The sequence below is a fragment of the Lacerta agilis genome, chromosome 8 (assembly GCF_009819535.1).
Source record: "Lacerta agilis isolate rLacAgi1 chromosome 8, rLacAgi1.pri, whole genome shotgun sequence".
NCBI classification, from domain to species: Eukaryota; Metazoa; Chordata; class Lepidosauria; order Squamata; family Lacertidae; genus Lacerta; species Lacerta agilis.
The window spans coordinates 7,724,607-7,749,140 of NC_046319.1; the positions used below are offsets into that span (position 1 = coordinate 7,724,607).

Consider the following 24,534-nt stretch of genomic DNA (forward strand, 5'->3'; position numbering starts at 1 on the left):
TCCAGTACGGGGTGCATGGATACGGACAGCCAGCTTGAGAGGTCTACAAAAGGGGCAATGTAGAAGCTCTGTGACTTTCTACATCAGGTGCCAGAACACCCAGAAGCAAGCATTTGACGTGAGTTGAAATTTGTTATTGTTAATGTTGAAAGTCTGAAATAAAAAGCAACTGAGCATGTAAGAACCCCAGCATGGAGGTGCCTCATTCTGCTTACCCTTGGGATGTCATCATCGTCTTCGTCATCGCTTTCATCATCTGCAAGGGGAGGAGGGTGAGGCTCAGGGCCCGATGTGATGAAGTTTTCATAGCTGAGTTCCATCTTATAATGGCAAGAAGTGTCACTGTCATATTCTGCAATCAAGCAAGAGGTCGGGGGGGGGGGGGGGGAGAGAAAGAGAGAGAAAGTTGTGCCAACCAACAAATCTGATGAATGTAACATGACCCTTAGTTTGGAGGAAAGCTTCCTGATAACGCTTTTGTCGCAATAACGGGAGGCTGCAAATGGGCACAAACATATGAAGCTGCCCTATGTGCAATCAGGCTAATTGGCCTATCTGCCCCCCAGTGTTGCTGACTCTGCATCTCTCCAGGGTCTTGGGGAAGGAAAAGACTTCCCAGTCTTGCTAATGCCACCAGTGGCTCCAAGTTGTGATGGCTAGAAGCTACCTCTAGGAGCAGAGGTAACAAACCTGTGAACACCAATCACTAGGCGGCGGCAGCAGCAGCAGCAGTGGGAGAGGACTATTGCCTTGATGCTGCATCAGGCATCCTGTTCTCACAGTGACCAACCAGATGCCCTTGGGAAGCCGGGAAGCCTTGCTTGTGGACTTCTTAGAGGCATCTCCTTTGGAAAATAGGGTGGTGGACAAGATAGGCCTTTGGTCTTATCCAACTACAGTGGTGCCCCGCAAGACGAAATTAATTCGTTCCGCGAGTGCTGTCATATAGCGAAAATTTCGTCTTGCGATGCACGGTCAGAGGAAGCGTGGCTTTACAGGGGAAAAAACAAAAAAACTGCAAAACGTTTTCGTTTTGCGAGTCGCGGCCATAGGGAAATTTGTCTTGTGAGTCACCCTTTCGTTAGCAAATGCCTTTCATCTAGTGAGTTTTTCATCTAGCAAGGCATTCGTCTTGCGAGGTACCACTGTAGTCTCTTTTCTTACCTAGGGTTGCCATATTATTATTATTTTAAGGAAATGCCTCCAAAAATGTGACTTTTTCATGACAAAGCACCACATTTTGGAAATGTTCATTACTGCCCTTGAAATCCAGGAAAATCCAGACATATGGCAGCCCTATTTTACCAAAAATCTGAGACATTCTGCATGCATAGTGTGTGCTCTGTCACTGAACTACAGCTTCTCCCTACTGGATAAGGAGGAAATATCATTTTGATTGCCAATGATCTAAGTGATTCTCAAAAGGTGGGTTAGAACCACGATAGGAGACAAAAGCCACCTGGAAGGTAGCATTCTGCAGGCTGCCAACAGCAAAACTTTGAAAGGAACAACATCAAGTGTGTGGCTTTTACAACACTGGGTGGAATCAATGGGGGATCAGGAGTAAAACTGACTCTAAATTACAGTTTAGAAATGGCTAGTGTACCTTGTTACATTGAAATTGGTATGACTGGTATAACCAGCTGCAAACAGGGCACTGGAGATGGCCTTGGGTTCAACTCCCTGCTCCAACTTAGATAAAATATGAGGCTATACAGTACAGTTGCAACCAGTTTTAAACCATCATGCCAAACTCTAAGGAACTGTGGGTTTCTCTGCTACAGATCTGAAAATTCTTCTTATGGAAATACAATTCCCAGAGTTCATAAACGGTGCAAGACAGTCATGATGCTTAAACTGGGTCAGGTCTACAGTGTAGCTACATCCTGCATTTCAGATCCTCATTTGCAAAGGCAGAATGTTCATGGCCTACCTCCTAGGGCCATCATAAAAACTAACAAGAAAAGGTTTTTGATTCCTTTCCAAATTAAGGTATTCAAGAGGTAGTAGTAATAATAATACTACTAGAGTTGCATGCAATAAATGTCAGTTGCTGTCAGAGCTCCAGTCACCCTCCACTGGCACGTCTAGTCTGTTTTGCTACTAGAGGGGAGCTGCTCTCCTTACGTTGCTGAGCTGTGGCCACAGCGGCAATCCGGCAAGGCGGCCCATGAGTCCCTGGGTCGGAGGCGGTGCTGGTGCCTGCATCGTTATCGCTATCGGAAGCCATGGCAAAAGGCAACGCTTCAAAGTTGGCACTTATTTCTTCTGCGAGGTCGATGCAGAGGTCGGCGGCGTTTCGGTGAGCTTGGCCTTCTGCATAGGCAAACTGACGAGACCCAAAATTGGCTCGGACTTTGGTGTTCTGCAAGGGGATGGAAGCAAAGCAGAAGGGGTCAGCTAGTGACCTCTTTCAGTCTTATGCTCTTTGCTGTACTCTGGCAACAGAGGGTTGTGTTCGGCTTACTAAATACTTCTGAGAACTACGGTTTCTGTTGAACAATAACCCAAGAAGCATTTTTTTAAAATGGTATTACTGATAATGCAGTTGTTGTCCAAAAAGGAAATTAGTATTAGAAAAAGGAATCATGAAAAGATGTTTTCTTGTATTCTGTTAATGTATTCTGTTAATAACATTGAATATTGAAATCTATATCTAATTATTTGGGTTATTTTCAGCCAGCTTCTCAATTATGCTAGACCCCTAAATCAGGATACAATTAAATAATTTTAATAATGCATATACAGGTGAAACTTAAAAAATTAGAATATCGTAGGAAAGTCCATTTATGTAAGCAATTGTTTTCATTAGCTACTGGAGTTTAATATATGAGATAGACTCATGACATGCAAAGCGGGATATGTCAAGCCTTTGCTTGTTATAATTGTGATGATTATGACACACAGCTGATGAAAACCCCAAAGTTGAGATTGTGAATTTGGGGTTCTCATCAGCTGTACGCCATAATCATCACAATTATAACAAATAAAGGCTTGACATATCTCGCTTTCCATGTCATGAGTCTATCTCATATATTAGTTTCACCTTTTAAGTTGAATTACTGAAAGAAATGAACCTTTCCACGATATTCTAATTTTTCGAGTTTCACCTGTAAAGTAACAAGAAGAGATCCAAATGAAGCCAAGAACAACTAAAGCAGTAGTCTGTCAAAGAAAGGAAGATCTGAACAGCCAGGTTAAAAGGGGCAAGCTTCTGAATCTGTTGCTGGGAATCCAACACCAAGCCTTATGGAAACTTATTTATAGATCTCTCTAACCACAGAAAGATTTTTTCTCTACAGAACAAACACATCAGTGCCAGGATAGGGGTAGCCAATGTGGTGCCATTCAGACATTATCTGACTCCAACTACCACCAACCCCAGCAAGCATGAGCAATTGTCAGAGAGTATAGGGAATTGGATTATTTTTCATTATTGCTGTTGTTATTGTTATATTATTATTATTATTAGTAGTAGTAGTAGTAGTATATTTTTTCAAAACAGAACTAAAAGCAACTTTAAAAATGAACATCAAAAACAAGGCGAAAACAACTTAAAATACAACAAGATGTATAAAAACATTTCATTTCTTCCCTTACATGTGTGTGGGCTGGTTATGATTACATAACAGACAAACAGAGGAAGGTGCTCAGGGGTTTTTGCCATAATTTTTGCTCCACATGTTCAAAGGCTTGGATTTAAGAATAGGATCTGGGGCCAAGCTCAGGGGAACTCTAGCTGGGAGATACAGAGGGTGTTTAACCTGCCTTCTTCTGGATATGGACGACAGGCCACATTCCCCCAGACACATCCTCCAGATATGGGCCCAACCGCAGTCCACAGTATGTAAAATACACCCGGCCTTTGGCTGGCTGCCCTGGAGGAGGAGGGGTGCCTTCTGCCCTTTCCCAGCCAATGCCTGCAACATCACCTAGGGGAAAAGAAAAGGATTAAAAGGGAAAAAGGTTGTATCTCTCTGCCACTCTCATAAGATGCTTGCAGGTTAAACATAGCTGACATACCAGGAGAGAGGGTCACATCCAGTCTCACACTTTTCCACTGCAGCAAACTGGAACCGTTGTAATGAACAGCCCTTCCATTGCTGAAACCATGTGAAGAAAGGGGTGAAGCATTAGCTGGAGAAACAAGTCACTTAATATTTCACTTGAGCACTAGGAGTATTAAGTCCCTAAAAGTAAACTTCAACAAGCCCATGCTCAATTGTTACCATACTGAGATAGCAAAAAACATTCAGACCTTTTGCAAAGCCCCAAAGGGGCTTAGATGTAAATGGGCTTGTGCTCAATTCCTGGGGCAGATTATGGAAGGAAGTTACACAGAACACCAAAACCCACTGGTCTCATTCTGGGACCCTCATAACAGAAATAAAGGTGGCCTGATCATGAGTTCCTTAAGATTTCCTACACCAGATACAGCTTCACAGTAGATTTGTTTGCAACCTACTTGTGGAAGAGGCAGGTGCCCACAGGGTTGGTCCACGCTCCATCACGCTTTTCTGCTTCCGTGGCAAAGCCAAACGAAACAATTGGCCCTGTGTCATCATCTGTATCTCCGTAGGACACTATCTCAATCTCCCAATAGAAGGATGGTGCCTGGAGAAAGGAACAAAGCACACAGAAGACCATTCACGGATTAACCCAGAATAAAAGGCACTTCCCAGCACCTTCTCAATCAGTATTTGTGCATGCTTGAACACAGGTAAAGAGGCAACTATACCCATCATGAATTCTCACCTGTACCGGAACTGGCGATGTGGCGTAAATGAAGGTGCCACGAGGCAGCCCTCCGCCGGCACTGGGATCCGCAAGGAAAGTCACGGCTGTAAGATGTGAGGAGAACATACAGGCTCGCACAGGTGGGAAGACCCTAGAAGGATTCCAGGTGACTTCCTTGGGCTGAACCAAGAAGAGAAGGGCCTGCATTTAATTATACATAACTGCAATGTGTAAACTGTTTTTTTTTGCCTGCAAGCTCCAAAGTACACTTAGCAGGAGACACTCATGAACAGATATACAATTGGACATTTTATGCTGTAATACTAGCTCATCGTCTGCCTTCTTCAGGCACCAAAACAGTTCAAGGAAGAGGCAGGCTAAGCCTCTGCTTATATATTTACCTGCCTTCGGTCTGCCTGCAGAGGTGGCGGTGGAGGGCGAGCGCTGTCACGATACAGCATCCTTAACCTTTCACACTGCACTTCTACAACAAGGAGCCGCTCCCCTAGAAGATTACAAACAAAGCCAGCAACAATGTCCCTGTCAGACCTTGAGATGAGAATGGGGCCATTCACTTCACTGAGTCCTCCTGGAGCGTATTTTTAACCTCTGAGTGTGATCTCAAAGACCTCCAAGGTAGAATTAGCAAAAGACTTGCTAACTAGCAAAGTCAGATTGTGACATGTTGTTTCAGCTGTTTATTCATATTAGTTTAATCCTGCCCTTCCTTCAAGAAGCTCAGGATGCCAAACGTGGGTTGTACCTAAACTCCATTTCACCTTCACAACCTCTCAGGAGGAAACTGAGCCAAGACCACCCAGTGAGCTTCAAGGCTGATACTCTAGCCAATATACAACATGGACTCCTCAGTTAGATCATACCTCTACCCCTTTCGCAGTAGATGACTGATATATTATTTCAGCAGTGATCTACTGGTAGCTTATGAACTCAAACTGGCTTCCAGATGGCAGCTGGTTGGGCTATCATGGTCTTCAGGGGGGTAAAGTGAACCCTTTAAGCTCCCTTCAGAACAGACCGCACAGTTGTCAGATGTAAGTAAGTAAGTAGGGCCACTTCTGGGGTGAGGATGTAGCGACTTGCCCTGCTCCAGACTGGTCAAACCTAGTTGCCAACCTTATTTCAATCAAACTGCAGGCACAAGCCACAGCAAAAACACACACTGTATCTTAAATATGGGCCAAGCTCATTGCTGCATTAACTTCTGCAAAGTAAGACTGAGTTCCTACCAGGGCTGCATTCCTGGGCAACGAGGTTAAGGACTTCCACAGCAGCTGGACACTGCTGGATGAATTCTTCACAGAAGGAACTATCCTCCAGCAACTGTGCCATCACCAGGCATGCTCTTGGGAGACAGGGCAGAGGAGGAGACAAAAAGGACAAGGATTGAAAAATCCAGCCAGAACATAAACAAGATTACACAGATTACATTGCTGGCAGATCCCTTCTGTATTGCTTGCAGAAACAAGTGTCTTGGGGAAAATAATCCCTTGCCTGCTAGTTACGTCTACTGGTTTCAGTTGTTCATTAGGTCTCACTGGGCCTTTTGTGATAAAGAAAGTGATGGGGAAAGGCAATAGAAAGCAGGAGATATCAGTCGTTGACACAACGTAATAAAACCTTCCTGCAAACAAATCAGAACGAATGCTCAACACAGGCAACAACCGATTAGGCCGGGGAAAATATTCCTGACCCCCGCGCACATCAGCGGAGGGAACATAAACCTACTCCACCCTGATATGCCCTGCCCCCTTTTCCGGCAACCTCTGGGTTGCCACATTGCGAGCGTGCGCTGTTGAACGTCAATTGGACGCACGTAAATCAGTCGTTGCCTGCATACAGTTGTTATCATATACTCTCCTTGCAAACTTTATGCAAACAAATCAGGATAAATGTTCAACAAACAGGTTGTCTGAAAGTGGCACAAGTCCTTTCAGTATAGCCACACACTGTATCCAGTGGATATGTTTGCTGTTTGCTCAATTAAGGGTAAAGACAGACATAACGTAGAGCAATGCGTGATCTGGAAGTGCAATTGCGGTGCACAGTTGAGGTGCACTTTTCCTCTCTAGGCCAGAGCTCAAAAAAATCTGGTTCTACAAGTCTGAAGCAGAAGCCTCCTATCCATGATACTGACAGGCTGCCCTCTGCAACGTTGCCAAAGATTTCTCTTGAATGGAGCAGTTTTGCCCTTTTTTGCTATAATATTTTATATAAAATTTAAAATATTTTAGGCTGCTTTCTAGGCAAATGTCTATCCCAAGGAACTTACAATTAATAAAGTAATGAATCAATTACTAAGTGTTCATTTTACACTTTTAATAATAAACAGGCAGAGTGAAGCTCATCAGATGCAGCCCGAGTGACAGCTGAGACAGCATGCACTGTTAGGCATGCCTGGCCTTTCATTTGCTGAGTCTGAGCTCGTCCCACAACTGAGGGGTTCACCATGAGCTCTGTCTTCTCTATCTGTCTTCACCCTGTATCCACTTCACTTCTGAGGTGCCATAAGCCCTCTTTTTCCAGGACATGTCCTCTTTTTCATGGGTAGAGGCGTCACAGCGATCCATAGTTAAAAGCAGAAGTCAGCATTTGTGTCCTCTTTTCTACTCTTCAAAATATGGCAACCCTACAGTTTCAACCCACCTAGCAAAGCACCCAGCCCTCCATGACACCTGCCTCCCAGCCATAGCTCAACTGCTGCCAGAACCGCCACCACTCACCTGGTTCTAATTTCAGCAAGGAGTCGGACCACTGCCATTACTGGAGTTGAGCCATCTCCTGTTGCAGGAAGTGAGGTATGAATAGAGAGACTTCCCTCCTGAGGAAGCAACATGGACTGGACTGCCTGTACTACCTTCTCAGTAATGGACAGTTTATGGAGAGGCAATGCCTGGTGGTGGAGGAGGAGGAGGGGGCACGGTAAAAAGTTAAATTCAAGTTGTTAGTTTCTGGGAAATGAGGGAATTACCTGGAGTTATACAGCCTCCTTATTACATCATCAAAAAAACACATTGCACAGTTTAAAAAGTTACAAACCAAGAAGAAAATGGCAAGATAGCCACAAAATCTCAATGATTTACATTATATATAACACTGGAATAAAACTTTCAAACTGCCTTCCTTACAGAATGCCCAAACTGCCACACGTCAGCTTTTCAAAACAACAACCCGCTCATGAAGTGCCCCCTCTAAAAAGCTGCTCAGATTTTAAACTGCAGCTTGAATTTGACAATTCAGTCCTATAGCCTTGCATGCAACAACTCACCCAGTAGCTATATGTGACAAATAATCTCATGCAGGGAAGTAAGAGGGCTAGCAGAAAACGAATGTGTCTCTTTCCTATCTCCAGCATCCCACACGGTTTCTGTGCTGGCCACAGAGGAAGGGAAGCCTCTCCTTTCTCTCCCAGCCCACTTGGTATGAGGCAATTACAAAACCACAACTGAGGCTAGTTTCCTATGTTCCCATGGTGGCCACAGAGGAGAAGGCTTCTCTTGAAATGCAGGCTACTGGTCTCTATAGCAGTAAAATAAAACTGCAGGCCAGCAACTTTTGTTGGCTTATTTACACGGTTGAAGTATTACGCTCAGCGTTGGATTTTAAAATGACCTTACCTCTGATCTTGGAACACAGAGCCTAGATAATGGAATAGTTAAAATGTCTGATGCTTGGGAGGTCTTTCTACAGTCTATATTGGTAGGTGGAAATTTGACCGTTGCTATACCTTCCTGTTCATTAATAGATGCCACCACTCCAATGCTTCCTGCTATTCCCCTACCCAAAACCTATTGAAAAGAGAAAGAGGGAACAGTCAGGAATGGAGGTTAGATTTATCTGGGGCTATAAATAATTCACTGCTATGGATGAAGTAACAAACGTAGCACGCTGCACAGAGAAGCATGGCAGCCATAACAGAAAGGATGGCAGTGTTTTATATCCTCAAGCAGAAGCTTTGCCACTGATTTGCAGAACAGAGGGTGGGGTGAGGAATTAAAGGGTGCATGGCCAGTCACCTGCACTTCAGAGCCAATTTTGATCGTCTCTTTGAAGCCACCAAGAGCGCAAAGAGCAGCGACTGCCTGGCGAGCAATCCTTTGAAGCTTGGCGAGTTTCCTTCCGCTGCTGCTGCCATTTTCCAGGATGCTTTCTGCGTATTTTCCCAGCTGAGGAATATACATCAGAGCACGCGAAAGGACCTGAGGGAGTATGGGGAAAATACACACAAAGTTTATTATATATATATAATAATAATAATTGTCCAGTGACCAACTAAGATTGTTCTTGGTATAAGCTTTCGTGTATAAGCTTTTATTTTTCTATAAAGGGGCTTGGCTAGGAAAAGGAAATGGAAAACAAGGACAGGGGTAGGTGTGTGGAGAACTGGCCAATTTCAGCCTTTGACAACTTGTAGTATCCTTGATACTGGATTCACCCCAATATTTTGTGGTAGGCCCTACCTTCTGCATAATTGCTGTCTTCTGACTGAATTCTAGGTGACTTTTTATGCTTACAGAAGAAGCTTGTGTTGCAGTTTGGGCAAGTGACTCCCCAGCTTTTATGTTCACACCCAAGAAGCTAAGGATCCTTCCCTGACTTACTTTTTCAGCTGTAGTTGTCCATATCTGAGCTGCATTAGATTCTGGTGCCATGAGCAAGCTGTGAAGCAAAGCAATCACCTCTGCCGCCATGCTGTTTGCTACATGGCCACTGATGAAGGGCCTCACAGGGTCGGTTCTGTTGAGAAAAATGAATGGTGGGCTGTGAGTTGCTAATCCACCCCTGCCAGGCCCAAACAACTCTTTGATTAGCAAGTGTGGGTGAAACCAAGTGGATGACAGCAGTGGAAAGATCTGGCTCCATGTCATCTTTGCCTGCAGCAGAACCTCAGGTCTGCAGGACAAACAAGGCCCTCAAGGTCTCTCTGCCTGGCCCCACGTTTTACCAGTGCTATTCCATTACCCACTCCTTTGCCTTGTTCTGGCAGGAAAGTGTCCTTGAACTGTGATAATGCTTGCCTGGATCAAGGATGGAGACATGGGTATGCATGTCAGAAACATAAAGCAAGTCAGCAACCTTCAACTTTTGCATGGGTAGAATATGATGCACTGTGCAAAGTTAAGACCATCCACTCTTGCCTGTGGCCCTGACCACCACTGGGATGCAGCCTCTGGAAGGTTGCCCACAACGGATTGTGGCCCACATAGCCTGATAGAGGTTCCCTACCTCTGGTCTACAGGGAAGCTAACTAGGGGTCAGAGTGACCTTTGATTAGACAAACCAATTGTGTGGCCAAGATTATGGCTGTTAAGACCTTTGACTAACAAAGAAGATGACTGTGTATGAGACCTTGGTGCTTGGGGAAAAAACGAAGAGGAGAAAAGCCTTGTAAATTGATAAAAAGGATGGGAAAGGTCTCATTAGTGGATAAAGAAGGTGAGAAATACCTTGTTTAGTGACTCAGCAGCTGATAAAGCCATAAGATGAAAGCAGCAATGGCATGCGCTTTTGAGAAAATGCTGAAATGGGATGTGCTTACAACTAGTTTGGAGAACTTTCTCCCTAGCAGAGTTGGAGTAAACAGGGAGAGTAGAAAAGTCCTATGCCCACCTCTTTGTGACAATCTCTAAGCAACGTAGATATATGCTTGTCCCCACTTAAGCCTAGGGTGGAAGAGTACAGTCCACTTCCACTCTACATCAGGGTATTCTGGACACCAGCAGAGATTCTGTACCTGGCAAGATCTGAGTTCCGCTCCCTGCAAATGGAGATTTGTGCTGTTTTCTTTTTGTCCCCAGTTGACAGGCCACTGGTGCTTTCGGGGCTGACCGTTTCTACCGGTGGCCCTACGCTCACGATCAATCCAGACTGTGCCCACTTGGTGGCCTTCCGCAAAGCGGCAGCTGCTTCCTCTGTGATCACTTCGCAGCAACCACTCTGAAAAAGAAACAGCTCTTTTGCATCTTACACAGCATTTGGAATGCACAGGCCAATGCCATTTACCCTAAGGATAACTATCACTAGAAATCCCTCTTTTTCTAGTCCTGCAGGCTAACTACAAAAGCATCAATATGCAAGCCACATCTTCTTGCTGGGGAAAAATTGTAATTATTATTTCCACTCTTGCAAAGTGGATTAAGCTATTCACACAATTAATTTATTTTGCCCTTACTTTGGTCATATCTCGATCCATCTTAACCACCTTCTCCATATTGGCTCCTGTTCCAAGGCGAAATGGCCGACCTTCTGAGCTACTACAAAGGGAAGGATAAAATACAGAATAAATGTGGCTGCGGCGTCCAGATTTCTTAACTGCGTTCCACAGAGTTCAAATTACCTCAGCAATGGCTGAAGCACTTCATGAGATGACTGGTCTTCCCGCTTATGTATGAAAATGGAAAGTTTGCCATCCACAGCCTCACTCTCTTCTCCTGGATCTTTGTCTCCTTTAAGGGAACCTTTTGGGCTGGCTTTTGTCAATGAAGTATCAGGTTCAGAAGCAGTTGGTGAAAGAACCGTCTGACATCCTGCAAGCAAGGAGGAAAACAAGCTTTAAGCAATAGCTGTAAACACATTCTATACCTTTTCTGGTAGTATACAAATACTAAAGAAATTTAATTCAGTTTATAGTTTGTCCCATACCAAGTTACAGGAATGGGCAAGCTAATCACATAACTCTTAGCTACAATGATGAAGCAATCTATTGTCCTAATCCTGAAGTATCTCAGGCTTCCAAAGGTCAGTTTGAAAAAAAAATGTCTCACGCTGATTCCAATGGGTATAGGCTTGGTCTATAGATATGTATATGCAGCAAAATGTGATGGTAGAGTCCTGCTTGGACTGCAATATTTTAAACTGCAAACAGAAATATTGAGACGCCAACAGGTTAACACCACCTCCCCACAATCGCCTAGGTCAGGCAAAAACATCTGACTAAGTTTTGAGAAGTTTAGCCAGCTCCTGAGACTCCTTTCCCTGTTCTGATCTTTTGCTAAGTTAGAACCACAGAGCAATGGAAGAGGGAAAAGAAAGCCTTGCTAGTTTTTCCTGGCACATGGTTTTTACTTCAAAGAACATTCAAAAATGGCATTTCTTTCTGCAAAAAAATCATTTCATAGTGGCATCTTAAGATCCACTGCACTGGAGAACAAACTTTCACCATGAAATGGTCCTGTCCTGAGGATATTGCATGTGCAGACTGAGACTTGCAGTTTGAGCAATAGAGGTTCTCTGGGGAAGAAAAGCACAGACTTGTGGTCCAGCCACTGGTAGCATCTCTCTGAAAAGCCTTGAGGTCCAGGCTAAGCACATATATGGGAGGCTTGAGACAAGACTCCAAGCCAACCTTAAAGGCTGAGCTGAGACATAGTGGTGGAAGTGGCCTGTAGCATCTGCTTGTCTGGAAACCCCCAAAGGCTATGGGAGATCAGGGCAGACAATGGAAGCACTGAGGCAAAGTGCTTCTGTGACCCACCCCTAAAACGTTTTGTGGAGGTTTCCAAGCTGTTATAAAAGGAGGATCACAAAAGTGAAAGATGCTCCTTTAATTCTCATGCAGCAATGATTAGTTTCTCAAGATCTTGTGCATTCCCTACCTGGTACCACGTAATCAGCCAGTTTTGCTAAGAGCAGGGAGGCAATTTTAGAAGCTGGGTCACTGGGGTCATCCTGCTCACTGTTTAGGGAGGGCACAGAGTAACTCCAGGGTGGCAATTCGACATTCCCGCAGTCCTCAACACTCATGAGTGGAAGAGCAGCACGACAGAGTTGAAGGATGATGAGGACCAGCTTTGGAGAGGGGCGCTGGTCCAAGAGCAGAGAGAGAAGTTTGGATACACAGGCTGGTTGGCTCAGAATTGCTTTGCCAATGTGACTCCTGAAAGAGGAAAAACACCAACAGGTTTGAATGCATTTTTTAAAAAAAGATCTATCTATCTGTCTATCTATCTCTCTCCTACCCATTTCGACTCTCTGGCACCCTATCTGCATAATCTAGTAATTCTAAAATATAGACACGCTTTTACTCTCGCAAGATTGAATGTATTGTCCTCGACGATTCCAACAGATTCCACATGAAAAACGCTTCTATCCCTGTGGAGATGGCAGTACCGACTCGGTGGCGCATGCCCTTCTGGCTTGCACTCTTTATAAAGATTTAAGGAATGTGATTATCACCCCTCTTTTATTGTCCATTCCGGGTCGCCCAACCACTGCCACAGTGTCCTTTCTCTTGGCAGATCAAGATGAGCAGGTGACAGCAAAGGCTAAAAGATTTTTAGCTGGGGCAATTAGAATAAGATCCACTATTTGACTATTGATTCAAAACCCTAAAATGTATTTTATATAATTGACTTTTTATTTCTATACTTTGTATATCATATTGTTGTTTTATTGCTATGGTCGATGGCTGACGCAAATAAAGATTCATTCATATATATATATATATATATATATATATATATATATACATACACACTGTATATATATACCGGTGTATGTGTGTGTGTGTGTGTGTATATATATGTATATATGTGTATACATATATATATATATATATATATAGTCTTGAAACAAAATCAGGTGAAAACAGGCCTGCCAAAATTGTTCTAAGATTTCTCAACTGGAGAGCAGAAACAGAGCTAAAAAGACTAGAAGCAATGCATCTTCAATCAGGTAACGATTGTGAACTGTAACCATTTATTTGGGATGTGTTTCAGCTATTGCTGGGACTAACAGTGGGTTTGTTTGGCTTTCTGCTTAAAATGACCCTTTGGGGGCCAAATTACAACACAACCTTTTCCACTTTCCATGGAAAAAGGCAGGAGGACAGCTCTCACAACAACACAGCTTTGGACAAAATAAAAGGCATTGAAATTGGCTGAGTCATTTTAAGCAACAAAACCTTCCCTATGACTTCCCACAAAATTCAAGGGACACAACAGGATTGCGGAGTCATCTCAAATTAATCTTTCTAATTACATTAATGATACAACATACTAAGAAGAAAATGTGCTACAGGAAACTGTGGGTGTTAGACTCTGCCACCCAAATGGATTTTGGTCCAGTAGCATAGCATATCAAGCTGCTCAAATATACTTGATTTATGATTCACACAAAAAATCCAAGAGTTTTTTTTTTTTTACTCGAAAGCTCTGCCACCAACATTACTAAAACGAATTCATTCTAGTCTAAAGTGTGATCCAGAGACCAAAAATTCGGCCATACCTAGACAGATCATTCAGGAGACTGAGCACATCCTGCAGCGCATCATTCCCAGCAGCCTGGTTGCCACAGCACTCTGTGGCACGTGCCAGGTGGTTGGTTAAGAGACTGGAGACCTGGCGAGCCAACCCTGAGTGCACAGCCTCAGTTGATCCACCTGCAAAAGGAATATAAATGGGATCATAGTTGATGAGATCCAGCTATAACACACTGAGAAGCTATTAGAAACAGGAAGAAGAAGAGTTTGGATTTGATATCCCGCTTTTCACTACCCGAAGGAGTCTCAAAGCGGCTAACATTCTCCTTTCCCTTCCTCCCCCACAACAAACACTCTGTGAGGTGAGTGAGGCTGAGAGACTTCAGAGAAGTGTGACTAGCCCAAGGTCACCCAGCAGCTGCATGTGGAGGAGCGGAGACGCGAACCCAGTTCCCCAGATTACGAGTCTACCACTCTTAACCACTACACCACCCATAATGAAAAATGTAGATTGGAGGTTGGTGTACATGTTGGTGTACATTTATTGATTTATAAAAGTATTTAAATACCACCCACTCATAAAATATCAGGTGGTGTACAGCAACATAAAAACAAAAAAAAAAAACATTAAAAGCAGTATAGTCCTGAGTGAACCTTTTAGACATTTTTGTTGGGTTTGAGGTTGTAAAATTTGAGTTATAAGATGGTTGCTTTTGATTTAGATGCTCTCCAGCATAGGAAAGTCAAAAGTACACAGGAGAATTAGAAGTATAATAGGATGTTTTGCTCATGAGTGTCAAAAGAAGAAGAAGAAGAAGAAGAAGAAGAAGAGGAGTTTGGATTTGATATCCCGCTTTATCACAACCCGAAGGAGTCTCAAAGCGGCTAACATTCTCCTTTCCCTTCCTCCCCCACAACAAACACTGTGAGGTGAGTGGGGCTGAGAGACTTCAGAGAAGTGTGACTAGCCCAAGGTCACCCAGCAGCTGCATGTGGAGGAGCGGAGACGCGAACCCGGTTCAGAGTCTGGCAGCCAAGGAGAAAAATAAGCATCTCCAAGAGTCTCCTGATTAGCTAAAAGGGGCTGAGGTGGGAAGTGATAATGCTGTACACAAGTCAGTCTAGAACAGGCTTCCTCAAACTCGGCCCTCCAGATGATTTGAGACTACACTTCCCATCATCCCTGACCACTGGTCCTGCTAGCTAGGGATCATGGGAGTTGTAGGCCAAAAACACCTGGAGGGCCGAGTTTGAGGAAGCCTGGTCTAGAAACTAGTCTGAAAAAGTCGAGGAGTCAGAAACTTGAAAAAGTGAAGAGCTGCAAAAGAGGAAAAAGGGGATGAGATGCTTTAAGAGAGCTGCAACATTGGAATATGAGAGTGTAGATGGACAATGAAGCAAAAGGGAGCCAGGAGAGTTTTATACTAAGTTATTGCCACTGAACACTCAGTTCAACCAAAAGCTTCTATATCTCTTTACTGCACAAATATGTTGTCAAGCATCTTAGTTCAAATAATAATAATAATAATAATAATAATAATAATAATAATAATAATAATATGGTTTCCCCAGCCACTCTGGGCGGCTTCCAACAGAACAATAAAATGCAATAATCTATTAAACATTAAAAGCTTCCCTAAACAGGGCTGCCTTCAGATGTCTTCTAAAATTCTGGTAGTTGTTTTTCTCTTTGACATCTGGTGGGAGGGCGTTCCACAGGGTGGGCGCCACTACCGAGAAGGCCCTCTGCCTGGTTCCCTGGGCCATAACCAGGGCCAGGCTTGCAAGTCCCTCCTACCTTCCTCTTTTTCCCATTCGACACAACGGTTGGCCAGCACTTGGAATGCAGCCCAAGCCATGGTGGCCACTTTCTGCTTCTTTGTTTGCTTCTCATTGGAGCTGGATTCGGTCTGGCTGCTTAAACTGCACAACCGATCCATCAGCTGGACGAGGCCACTCCGCACCAGGCACTTCTCTTCACTCCTGCCCAGAAACATGAACCACGATAGTGGGGTGACAGTAACATTTTAGCCCTCTTAATACATGCCCAAGTTGAAACCACAGAACAAATATACAGCGTCTGTATATAATACCATGGTGCCTTGTGCTTAACTATTTTCATTGTTCTAGTTATATTCTGAATGCTGAGTCCCATTGTGAAGCTATGGCCAGAAAAAAGAGATCTTTAACGATCTATAGGCAAATTTGGACATAAAAACTGATACGGGCTGCCTTGGCATTCTCAATACAATGTGGAGTTACTCTAGCCCTTTTCACACTAGGGTTCTTTAGAGCTACTAAGGGATTGCTCTTCCACAAGCATTTAGAAATTGAATTACTGCTACAGTTCTACATAGCATTTAATGTATGCTCCCACATTCCCCATAATAATCCCAGTATGCCTGTTCTCACAGGCAAGATTCTAATATGTTTATTCAGAGGTAAATTCCTTTCAGTTCAGTGGGACTTGTTGCTTTAAAAAAGTGTCAGTGTTTCCCTGTTTGGTGTGGTTTAAAGCAGCTCCTATTTCTCCCAGTCACCCTTGATTAGTTTCTTCTTCAACCAGGTCAGAAAAGAACTAGTTGGGGGGGGGGGAGAACTAAAGGGCTGATATATGGAAGAATCAGGAACTGCTTTAAACTGCATCAAAATGGGGAGACCTTTATGCCATATACTAGTAGTCAGACAATTGTTCCGTCCAGCTCAGTTATGTCAACACTGATTGGAAACCTGGGGAGCCACTTCGAAACAGGACTCTACCTGAATACGTTGGTGATTGAATCTGGGACCTTCTGTGTGCGAAGCATGTGTTCTACCACTGAATTATACACCCTTCCCATAATAACCAATTAAAGGGCTGATTTCAGAGAGATAGAGATTACAGAAATGGGCCCTTTAATCATTTCCTATACTCATTCCCTCCTGGTCAGCATCACTGGTGAAATCAATTTGTATTTACTTGTCTAATTTTTTTATCGGCACAACTGCACCTGATAAAAATATTACCAGTACTGTACTTCAAAATGAGATGGGGGGAAACTCAGTTTGTGAAGACAAAATTCCAGCGGTGGGGGAAGGGGTGGCATAACAAAACATTCCAATGGCAGCAGTGCAACCAGAAAAGGAACACAGAAAGGTGAGGGAGGCATCACCAACCACTTTTAAAAACGCTTCTCATGAACAATTGCAGGTTATTGGTAAAGCTTAATTTTGGATACATTTCCTCATGTAACAGGATACTCTGCTCACAAGCTCTCCCACGGTGGGACATGCCTACCTGGTGTATGGTATCGTGCACAGCAGGCCAATGCTGTTTGCACATGCAATGGGGTAGCGAGCGCAGAGGGCCACCACAGAGGTCATGGTCTCCCCAAAGGCTTCCTGAACTTGCTCCACCATCCCACCGCAGGTGAGTTCTTCAATTCTGTGGGAAGTTAAACAGTCAGGCCCTATTGAAATACACTTTTTAAAAACATAAACTGCCCCCAAATCCCTGGAGGATGCAAGTGTGAGGTGCGTTGTAAGATAGAAGGGACTTTTTCGCATTGAACCAGCCATGCATTTTAGCAGCTTGCTGCAATTAATACCCACACCCTTGAAAAGAGCAAAACAAAATCCAATCATATATATAGTGAAGGGAAGAGGCAGAGAGTCAGAGGCATGTTAAATTACAGACTTATGCTGGTTTTTAAACAGCAATGGTCTTTCCTCAGGGAGCCCTGCAGATTGGCAGCTTGGACTTACTGTGACATGTTGTTCTGGCCAATGCATTCAATAAGGGGGTGCCAATTATTACACAATTGCCTAAAGAATTTGTTCAGCTTTCAAATTTGTCGGAACCTTGGCTTTAGCAATCAATTTCAAGGCAGTCTAACCAACCACCGCTCAAAGGTGTCCCTGTGACACGGTCTCATGCCACAAGCAGTGCTATTTGGGCCATCTCCACTGTTTCTTCATCAAGTCTGTTTCTGAAGATAAGGCTTACTCCACCCCCCCACAAAAAAATCCACACTCCCCTCCAGCCCTCTCCAGATGTGAGTCTCTGAAGGGAACTTACCGGGGGCCTCCTTGAAGCACCATTGTGACTGGACCCACAAGATGCGTCACACCACCAACACGAACAGCTGCTGTCAGGAGCTCTCGCATGTGCACCAGGGCCTGTTTTCTGGTGTTTCCACGGCGCCACCGAGTCTGAGCAGCTAATAGGAAACTGCTGCTTGATACCTATGAGAAAGGGATGGGTGAATCCTATGACACTGCCGCTGGGGACATCAGCTATGTTTCTGTTTGTGATGGCTGGCTGGTTCAGAGCGTACCATCTTCCTTGAAGCATGCAAATTGAGGGTTACTTATAAAAAGTTGCATGTAGCGCAGAGGTTGCCAATGCAGCACCTGTGGATGCCAGCGTGCTCATCCGTGTCCCCTATGGTGCCCAACAAGTCTCAGTAAATATCGCTTCAAAAAGCCACAATGCACAAGTGACCGTTTACTCTTCCTGCTCAATTCCTGGCTTGCGCTATGTCCCCTTAAACATGCTCACAGTTCACTGGATGCCAAAACTAGACCCCTGCCACTCCTTCCATTCTGAACAGGATTTAGGGTTAATCGCTACATACTGTAGTCCTACACACTTCTGAAATCAGGTCTCAGTCTCTGGGATCTCCAGCTAAGAGGATCTCAGGCAGCACATCTGAGTCATTCCCAGTTAAAAGTAGACCAACGGCCTTAGTATAATGCAGCTTCAGGCATATAATAACTTTTGACAATGTGAGCCTTTCTACCAGGTTTCTACAAACCCCGTGATCTGAAGTTCAGCAGGTGGTGGGTGAGGAAAGGGGTCCCTTGGTCATGATGTCCCATTTATGGAATAGTCTTCCTCAGAAAAGTTCACCTGGTGATAATGTTGGTATCTTTTTGGTGCCAGGCAAATACTTTTTAAATCTGCTTGGTCATCCCAGCACATTATGTAGCTGGTCAAGCGTGCTTTTAATGGCTTGCTGAATTTTGAAGATTTGTTGATTCTTCGCTGGTATTGCTTTTACCTAGTGTTCTATTGTGATGTGTTTGTTGCTTTTATTCTGTACAGCCCTGGGAGACATTGTTTTGTTGCAGAGTATGCACAGGTATGAGAATTAATGCTCTTTGACTGCAACAGTCTGATAGGCACACTAACTTCTGTCACTGGCATGACTTACTGCTTGATCAGGATTGGTCCCGATGAAAGCAAACAGCTGCCCCAGCAAGACACTATAGGTGGGCTTGTCTCGGCTGTCCTCAATAGTGAGAGACTGAAGAAGAGTAAAAGAGCTGCTTCTGTGACTAGTCACATGGCGACGCCTACAGAGAGGGAAAACAGATCTTATTAGGGAGATTCAGTCACCTCCAATTACACTGAGAGGGTAACGAAACACTGACTGAACTTAAAGGAAGTGAGAGACAACATATACCTCTGGCTTGACCTCGTGAACTCTAGGTCATCATTTGCAATCATTTCAAGGTCAGAGGGTGCTGACATACTGCGGAGGAAAACAGGCTGGCGGACAGCATGGGATATCACCTTTGTTTCTGACGCTGATTTGCAAGCTGTAGTGTTACAGAAACAGAAAGAAGCTTTGGTTTATTATTGTTGTTGTTGTTGTTGTTGTTGCTACTACTATTTCTATATCTCTCTTTATCCAAAGATCCCAGGGCTGTGTGCAACATTAAGAACATAATTTACATAGCATAATAATAAAATAATAATCATAATAACAGTCCCTACCCCATCCCCACATTTAAAGAGGAATGCGTTTGCCTGGCACCTAAAGACATATGATAATGGTGCCACCACAGAAAAGGCCCAATCCTGTGCTGTCACCCTCTGAACCTCTCAAGAGAGTGGGGACATAGAGAAGAGCCTTGGATGACAAACACAGGTTCCGTGTCAGTTTATATGCAGAGAGGTAAGGTTTCCTGCCCACCTAGCAGTTTGAAAGCACGCAGTGCAAGTAGATAAATAGGTACTGCTTCGGCGGGAAGGTAAATGGCGTTTCCGTGCGCTGCTCTGGTTCACCAGAAGCGGCTTTGTCATGCTGGCCACATGACCCGGAAGCTGTACGCCGGCTCCCTCGGCCAGTAAAGCGAGATGAGCGCTGCAATCTCAGAGTCATCCATGACTGGACCTAATGGTCAGGGGTCCCTTTACCCTTTACCTTTACCAGCACTTTGAACTGGCAGCCCATGCAACTGGGCCAGGATCGGCTTTATATACTAAAACAGTTTTGTTCTGGTGAGCAACCTGGCTGTCAAATTTTGCACCAGCTGAAGTTTCCAGGCCCATGTACAAGAATTGCAGTAAGCCAACACAGAGGTTGCCAGAAAGTTAGGCTATCCCTGTACAGATAGGGGCGTAGCCGGGCCACCAGCTGAAGCTGATGGAAGACACTCCGTGCCACTGCGACCACCTGGGTCTCAAGCAACAGTAATGGATCCAGGAGCACCCACAAGCTATGTACCTGCTGTATACAACCCCTCCACCACTCTAAATGAGGTGACATAAGATTAACATTAAAAAGTTGATTAATAGAAGCTTATATAGGCTGGGAATACTGTTAATATGTTATACCTCTCTTTGTCCTTTGTAAATTCGATTTTCTTTTTATTGTGGAATGTTACATTTACATTTAGGAGATGAAGCAGAATTAAATGAAGTAAGAAAGGGGGGAACCCAAAACACATTCCTCCTATCCCTTAAAAACATTGCTGCTGCTTTCTCCTTCTCTTGCTTCCTACTTTCATTGCCTGAGTTTCTACTCCGAAGCAGCTTGCAAATTGCAGGGAACACTGCACTGAGAGCATCTTTCGCTTTAAGACATGGATTCTTTTCTTTGGCCACTATCCTTACCTGGTGTCTCTGCAGGTGTGCCGGATATACTTCTGGTAAGCCCAGACTGTGCAGCAATGGTGACATGCAAGAGCAGCTCTGCTCGGTTCATCAGGCTCTTGACCAGTGTTTTTGTTTTACCCATGGGATGCAAAGGCTTCTGAAGCAGAGAGTTCACTTCTTGGAAGAATTTCTCCCTAAAAAGCAGTGAAATAAAATCCCACACAGGTCAGATGTCCATTAGATCTTCAGAAACATGTTGGAAGAGAACATGCAATGCTATTCAAATCTGAGATTGCATTAGGAGAAAACCTGGATGTTGGGAACCTCAGATTGGAACTTACAAATGTACCAGCCCACACATACCAACCAAATAAAACACCCAAATTAAGAGAACAGAATTTCTACCAAATTCAGCAGCCACACTAACCTGAGTGAGAGAACCATATTCTCGAGATCACTTCCATCAAAAGAAATCTCTTTCATTGAACACAAAAGTTCCAATTCTTTCATTTTGCTCTAGAGAGAAGGGGAAAATATACTGAAAAGGGAGGCCAGATATTGTGTTTTTAGGTTGTATAGTGCCTTGTGATATTTCATAGGAAGGCATGTTTATTGTTTTTTAATGAATAAATTAGAATAGAATAGAATAGATCTGATTCAGGAGATAATGTGGAGTTTTTGTTGATTACATGGACAGGAAATGTCCACTTGCATCTGGGAAATAAAATCCATCTTTCCTCTTCAGTGGACAGATCCAGCACAGCATTGGTGCTCTGAGCTAGTTGCACCGGATGCATTAGGAAGCCAAGAACGCATCAAGATTCAGTTCCTTTCATTTCCAAACTAAGAATCAACCTGACTGATTAGCCCAACCTTCCCCAACTTGGTGGCCTTCAAATAGGGGTGGATAAATTCAGTCAATTCCAGTTTCTCATATTTTTAGTCTTAAATTCAGTTTGACACTTTCTGCATCAGTTTACAATTTTTTAAAATCCTCACAAAAATTCCCCAGCATTTTAGTGAGAATGTCTCCTAATATACACATTTCCCAAAATATACTGTATTTTGAATGCTATTTTCACCAATCTATGCATTTTAATGCATGTTTTCCTCTAAATTACATATTTTTGTACACATTCTTTGGTTGGAGAACTCCATCACATAATCTGAAGAACTGTGAATTTTGAAAGACAGCTGCACTACGGTTCAAAATATTGTTCCAGGAAGTATGAAATAGGAAGGTTCACTTTAAAAGTGGACCAACACAATTTTCTCCTCTGCCCCTTCCTCCAGCTGTTTCGGACCACATCTCTCATCGTGGCTGGGGCTAATGGGAGCTGGAGTCCACAACATCTAAAGGGTGACAGGTTGGGGAAGGCTAGATTAGGATATATCAGGAACAGAATCTAGTTCCAAAAGGGTATAGACTCTTCAGGTAGCTAAAGGCAGGAAACTCCCACCAAATACTAGCTGGAAAGGAAATACCGGTACATATCTGCAGACATTAGTTAGGCCCTAAATGCACAGGCAATGCCTTTGTCTGCAGAGCACCTTCTCCTTACTACCAGATCTCTAACTGACTTCAGCATCCTTCTACATCACGTTGAAACAAAATGCAGTCAAAAAAGCAGGAACCCACCCCCAAACCAGCAAACACCTGCATCTATACAACAAAACCAAAAGTCAAAACAACTTCAAAGGGGATGTCTAGGGGCCCCTGAGGAGACCCCAACTCTACTGTTTCATGCAGGAGTCTTTCCCAGCCTTTCTAAAGATACCCAGGCTTTTTGCATGCAAGGCAAATGCTCTGCCTTCACCAAACCTGCAAGTTCCCTTCCCCCTTCAGTCTAAATAATGTGAATTATACTGAAACAATTACCCAGAACCAGACCCATTTTCTAAATTATCTGGCAGGAGTAGAACACTGGTGACTATTTTTACAATTCCCTCAAACCGCTCGCTTCCAGTTGCTCTGTTTTATTACCCTGACATACTGAGGAAACCCTCAGATCCTTTGGAGATGCCTTTCCCTTACATCTATGCCTGCAAAACCCAGCTGTTCCTGGAAGAAACAGCAATCAGCATTTGCAGCTTAATTTCCAGCACAGGGTCGATCAGTCTGCCTGCTTCAAAGTGCCCATGATTTGTTCTTGGGCACTAATAAAGCCAGCACAACGTTTTATAGGGAAAGGAAAAGAGTACAGCAATTTAGAGAAAGCATTGCCTGAGTTCCTCCATTCTTACCAGCACTGAAGGGAATCAACATTAGGTACTCACCTCATTAAAATGATAATCATAAAAGAAGGGCACATTGTTTTCCAATTTCCCATGCATGGCATCTTCCACTTCACTTTGCCATTTCTGTTCTAATTCGGCGACACTCTGGGCAAAAAAAAAAAAAAGTGGGGTGTGTGTGTGAAAGTGTTGGAGCATCATTAGCTCACCCAAAGGTAAGGGGAAATGTGCTCAGTGTGCTAAGAATACTAAGGGTCCCCCTGGAGATATACACCTTAACTATAAAGGGCCCTCCATCTTCTTTCTCTACACAAGGAAATTTATTTATTTATTTTTGTAGTATTTTTACCTGCAATTGTCTTTCCATGGCATTTAGTTTCTTAAAAGTTTCTCCCATAATTTTACAAAGCAAGTCATATTCTTCTGCATGCTCCTCTTGATACTGGAAGTTTATGAGGGACTGGAGTGCATCAACCAGGTTCAAATGTTTGATCACACACGAAACTACCATTTCTTCCATTATGTCCGGCTGGATTACCTCTCTGTTGAAGGTAAGAATCAAAAACAAAAAGTCGGTTAAAAGGTTTTTTTGGCAAATGGGCATGACAATTCTGTAGGTTCATTTGGCCTGAGAGTGTGGGTCCACTGTGAAAGATGTATAAAGGACCAGTAATCTATCAACAACATGGGTCAGTTTTTAATAATATTAGTGTGTGGTGGGGGAAGGGGACGATTCACACTTGCTCTGGGGCCTAAAACTGTCTCAAGTAGCATCTACCTACATACTATAACCATTTATTTAAAAATCACATTTAAACTCAGAAATCCAACTACTAAACATACCTAATATCATAGACATATTATGAAATGACAGCTATTGAAGAATTAAGTAAAGCCACCCTTCAGTTTACTTAAAATGAGATTATTTTAAACGTATGCATCTGTTGAAGCTACAAGTGCATATGACCCAAAATGAACAAGGGGGGGGGAAGGAGGAAGGAAAGATGTTGCACACCTGATGCTGGGTCTGAACTGAGGCCGAGCTCGACCGGATATTTCCCTGAGTTTGATCATGATTCCAGGAGGGAGCCTGATCCTTGGCAAGTCAAAGTAGTGACCAACAGGAGGCACAAGTATATCGGAGGGATAAGTGAACTCTCGGTCTTCATCAATGGTGAGAGGCAGCGGGGAGGGGCTTGGGGTGAGGGCTGGAGAGATGACGCCATTGGCTTCTACTTGCCACTGGCACCTGGAAAATGAAAGAGAGGGAAGAAGTCTTCTGTTCCTTTCATCACATCAACCTGACCTAAGAGGCCTCAACACAAGAGCTATCATTTCCAAAGTAAAGCAGATTAGAAGACAGTGTACCTGAAGTGTGCATTCCTAGCAGAAGAAACACACTTATTCCTCAAAACAACTCTAAAGACCTTAAAACAGCTTCACCATGAAGCTGTCTGACAAACACCAACTGGGCCTTCAG

General features: G+C 43.7%; 1 protein-coding gene across 9 annotated transcripts in view; it reads right to left on the reverse strand.

The window, feature by feature from the left end:
- Nucleotides 1-24,534, reverse strand: part of HECTD4 (HECT domain E3 ubiquitin protein ligase 4) — a 112,138-nt gene that overhangs the window by 24,840 nt on the left and 62,764 nt on the right. For 5 of the 9 annotated variants that reach the window (XM_033159280.1, XM_033159284.1, XM_033159283.1 and 2 more), the window contains exons 25-51: nucleotides 24,070-24,303; nucleotides 23,404-23,596; nucleotides 23,097-23,201; nucleotides 21,247-21,335; nucleotides 20,838-21,013; nucleotides 19,402-19,537; nucleotides 19,150-19,291; nucleotides 18,012-18,178; nucleotides 17,232-17,378; nucleotides 15,753-15,937; nucleotides 13,981-14,134; nucleotides 12,351-12,631; nucleotides 11,093-11,282; nucleotides 10,928-11,009; nucleotides 10,490-10,692; nucleotides 9,357-9,492; nucleotides 8,772-8,954; nucleotides 8,373-8,543; nucleotides 7,479-7,648; nucleotides 5,985-6,100; nucleotides 5,139-5,242; nucleotides 4,756-4,938; nucleotides 4,466-4,614; nucleotides 4,024-4,103; nucleotides 3,769-3,932; nucleotides 2,128-2,365; nucleotides 216-352 (exon numbers count right to left, since the gene is read on the reverse strand). In XM_033159280.1, the coding sequence (XP_033015171.1) occupies nucleotides 216-352; nucleotides 2,128-2,365; nucleotides 3,769-3,932; nucleotides 4,024-4,103; nucleotides 4,466-4,614; nucleotides 4,756-4,938; nucleotides 5,139-5,242; nucleotides 5,985-6,100; nucleotides 7,479-7,648; nucleotides 8,373-8,543; nucleotides 8,772-8,954; nucleotides 9,357-9,492; nucleotides 10,490-10,692; nucleotides 10,928-11,009; nucleotides 11,093-11,282; nucleotides 12,351-12,631; nucleotides 13,981-14,134; nucleotides 15,753-15,937; nucleotides 17,232-17,378; nucleotides 18,012-18,178; nucleotides 19,150-19,291; nucleotides 19,402-19,537; nucleotides 20,838-21,013; nucleotides 21,247-21,335; nucleotides 23,097-23,201; nucleotides 23,404-23,596; nucleotides 24,070-24,303 (4,315 nt within the window). The remainder of the gene's footprint in view (nucleotides 1-215; nucleotides 353-2,127; nucleotides 2,366-3,768; nucleotides 3,933-4,023; nucleotides 4,104-4,465; nucleotides 4,615-4,755; nucleotides 4,939-5,138; nucleotides 5,243-5,984; nucleotides 6,101-7,478; nucleotides 7,649-8,372; nucleotides 8,544-8,771; nucleotides 8,955-9,356; nucleotides 9,493-10,489; nucleotides 10,693-10,927; nucleotides 11,010-11,092; nucleotides 11,283-12,350; nucleotides 12,632-13,980; nucleotides 14,135-15,752; nucleotides 15,938-17,231; nucleotides 17,379-18,011; nucleotides 18,179-19,149; nucleotides 19,292-19,401; nucleotides 19,538-20,837; nucleotides 21,014-21,246; nucleotides 21,336-23,096; nucleotides 23,202-23,403; nucleotides 23,597-24,069; nucleotides 24,304-24,534) is intronic. The other 4 variants (XM_033159287.1, XM_033159288.1, XM_033159286.1 and 1 more) reach the window with 1 other exon arrangement.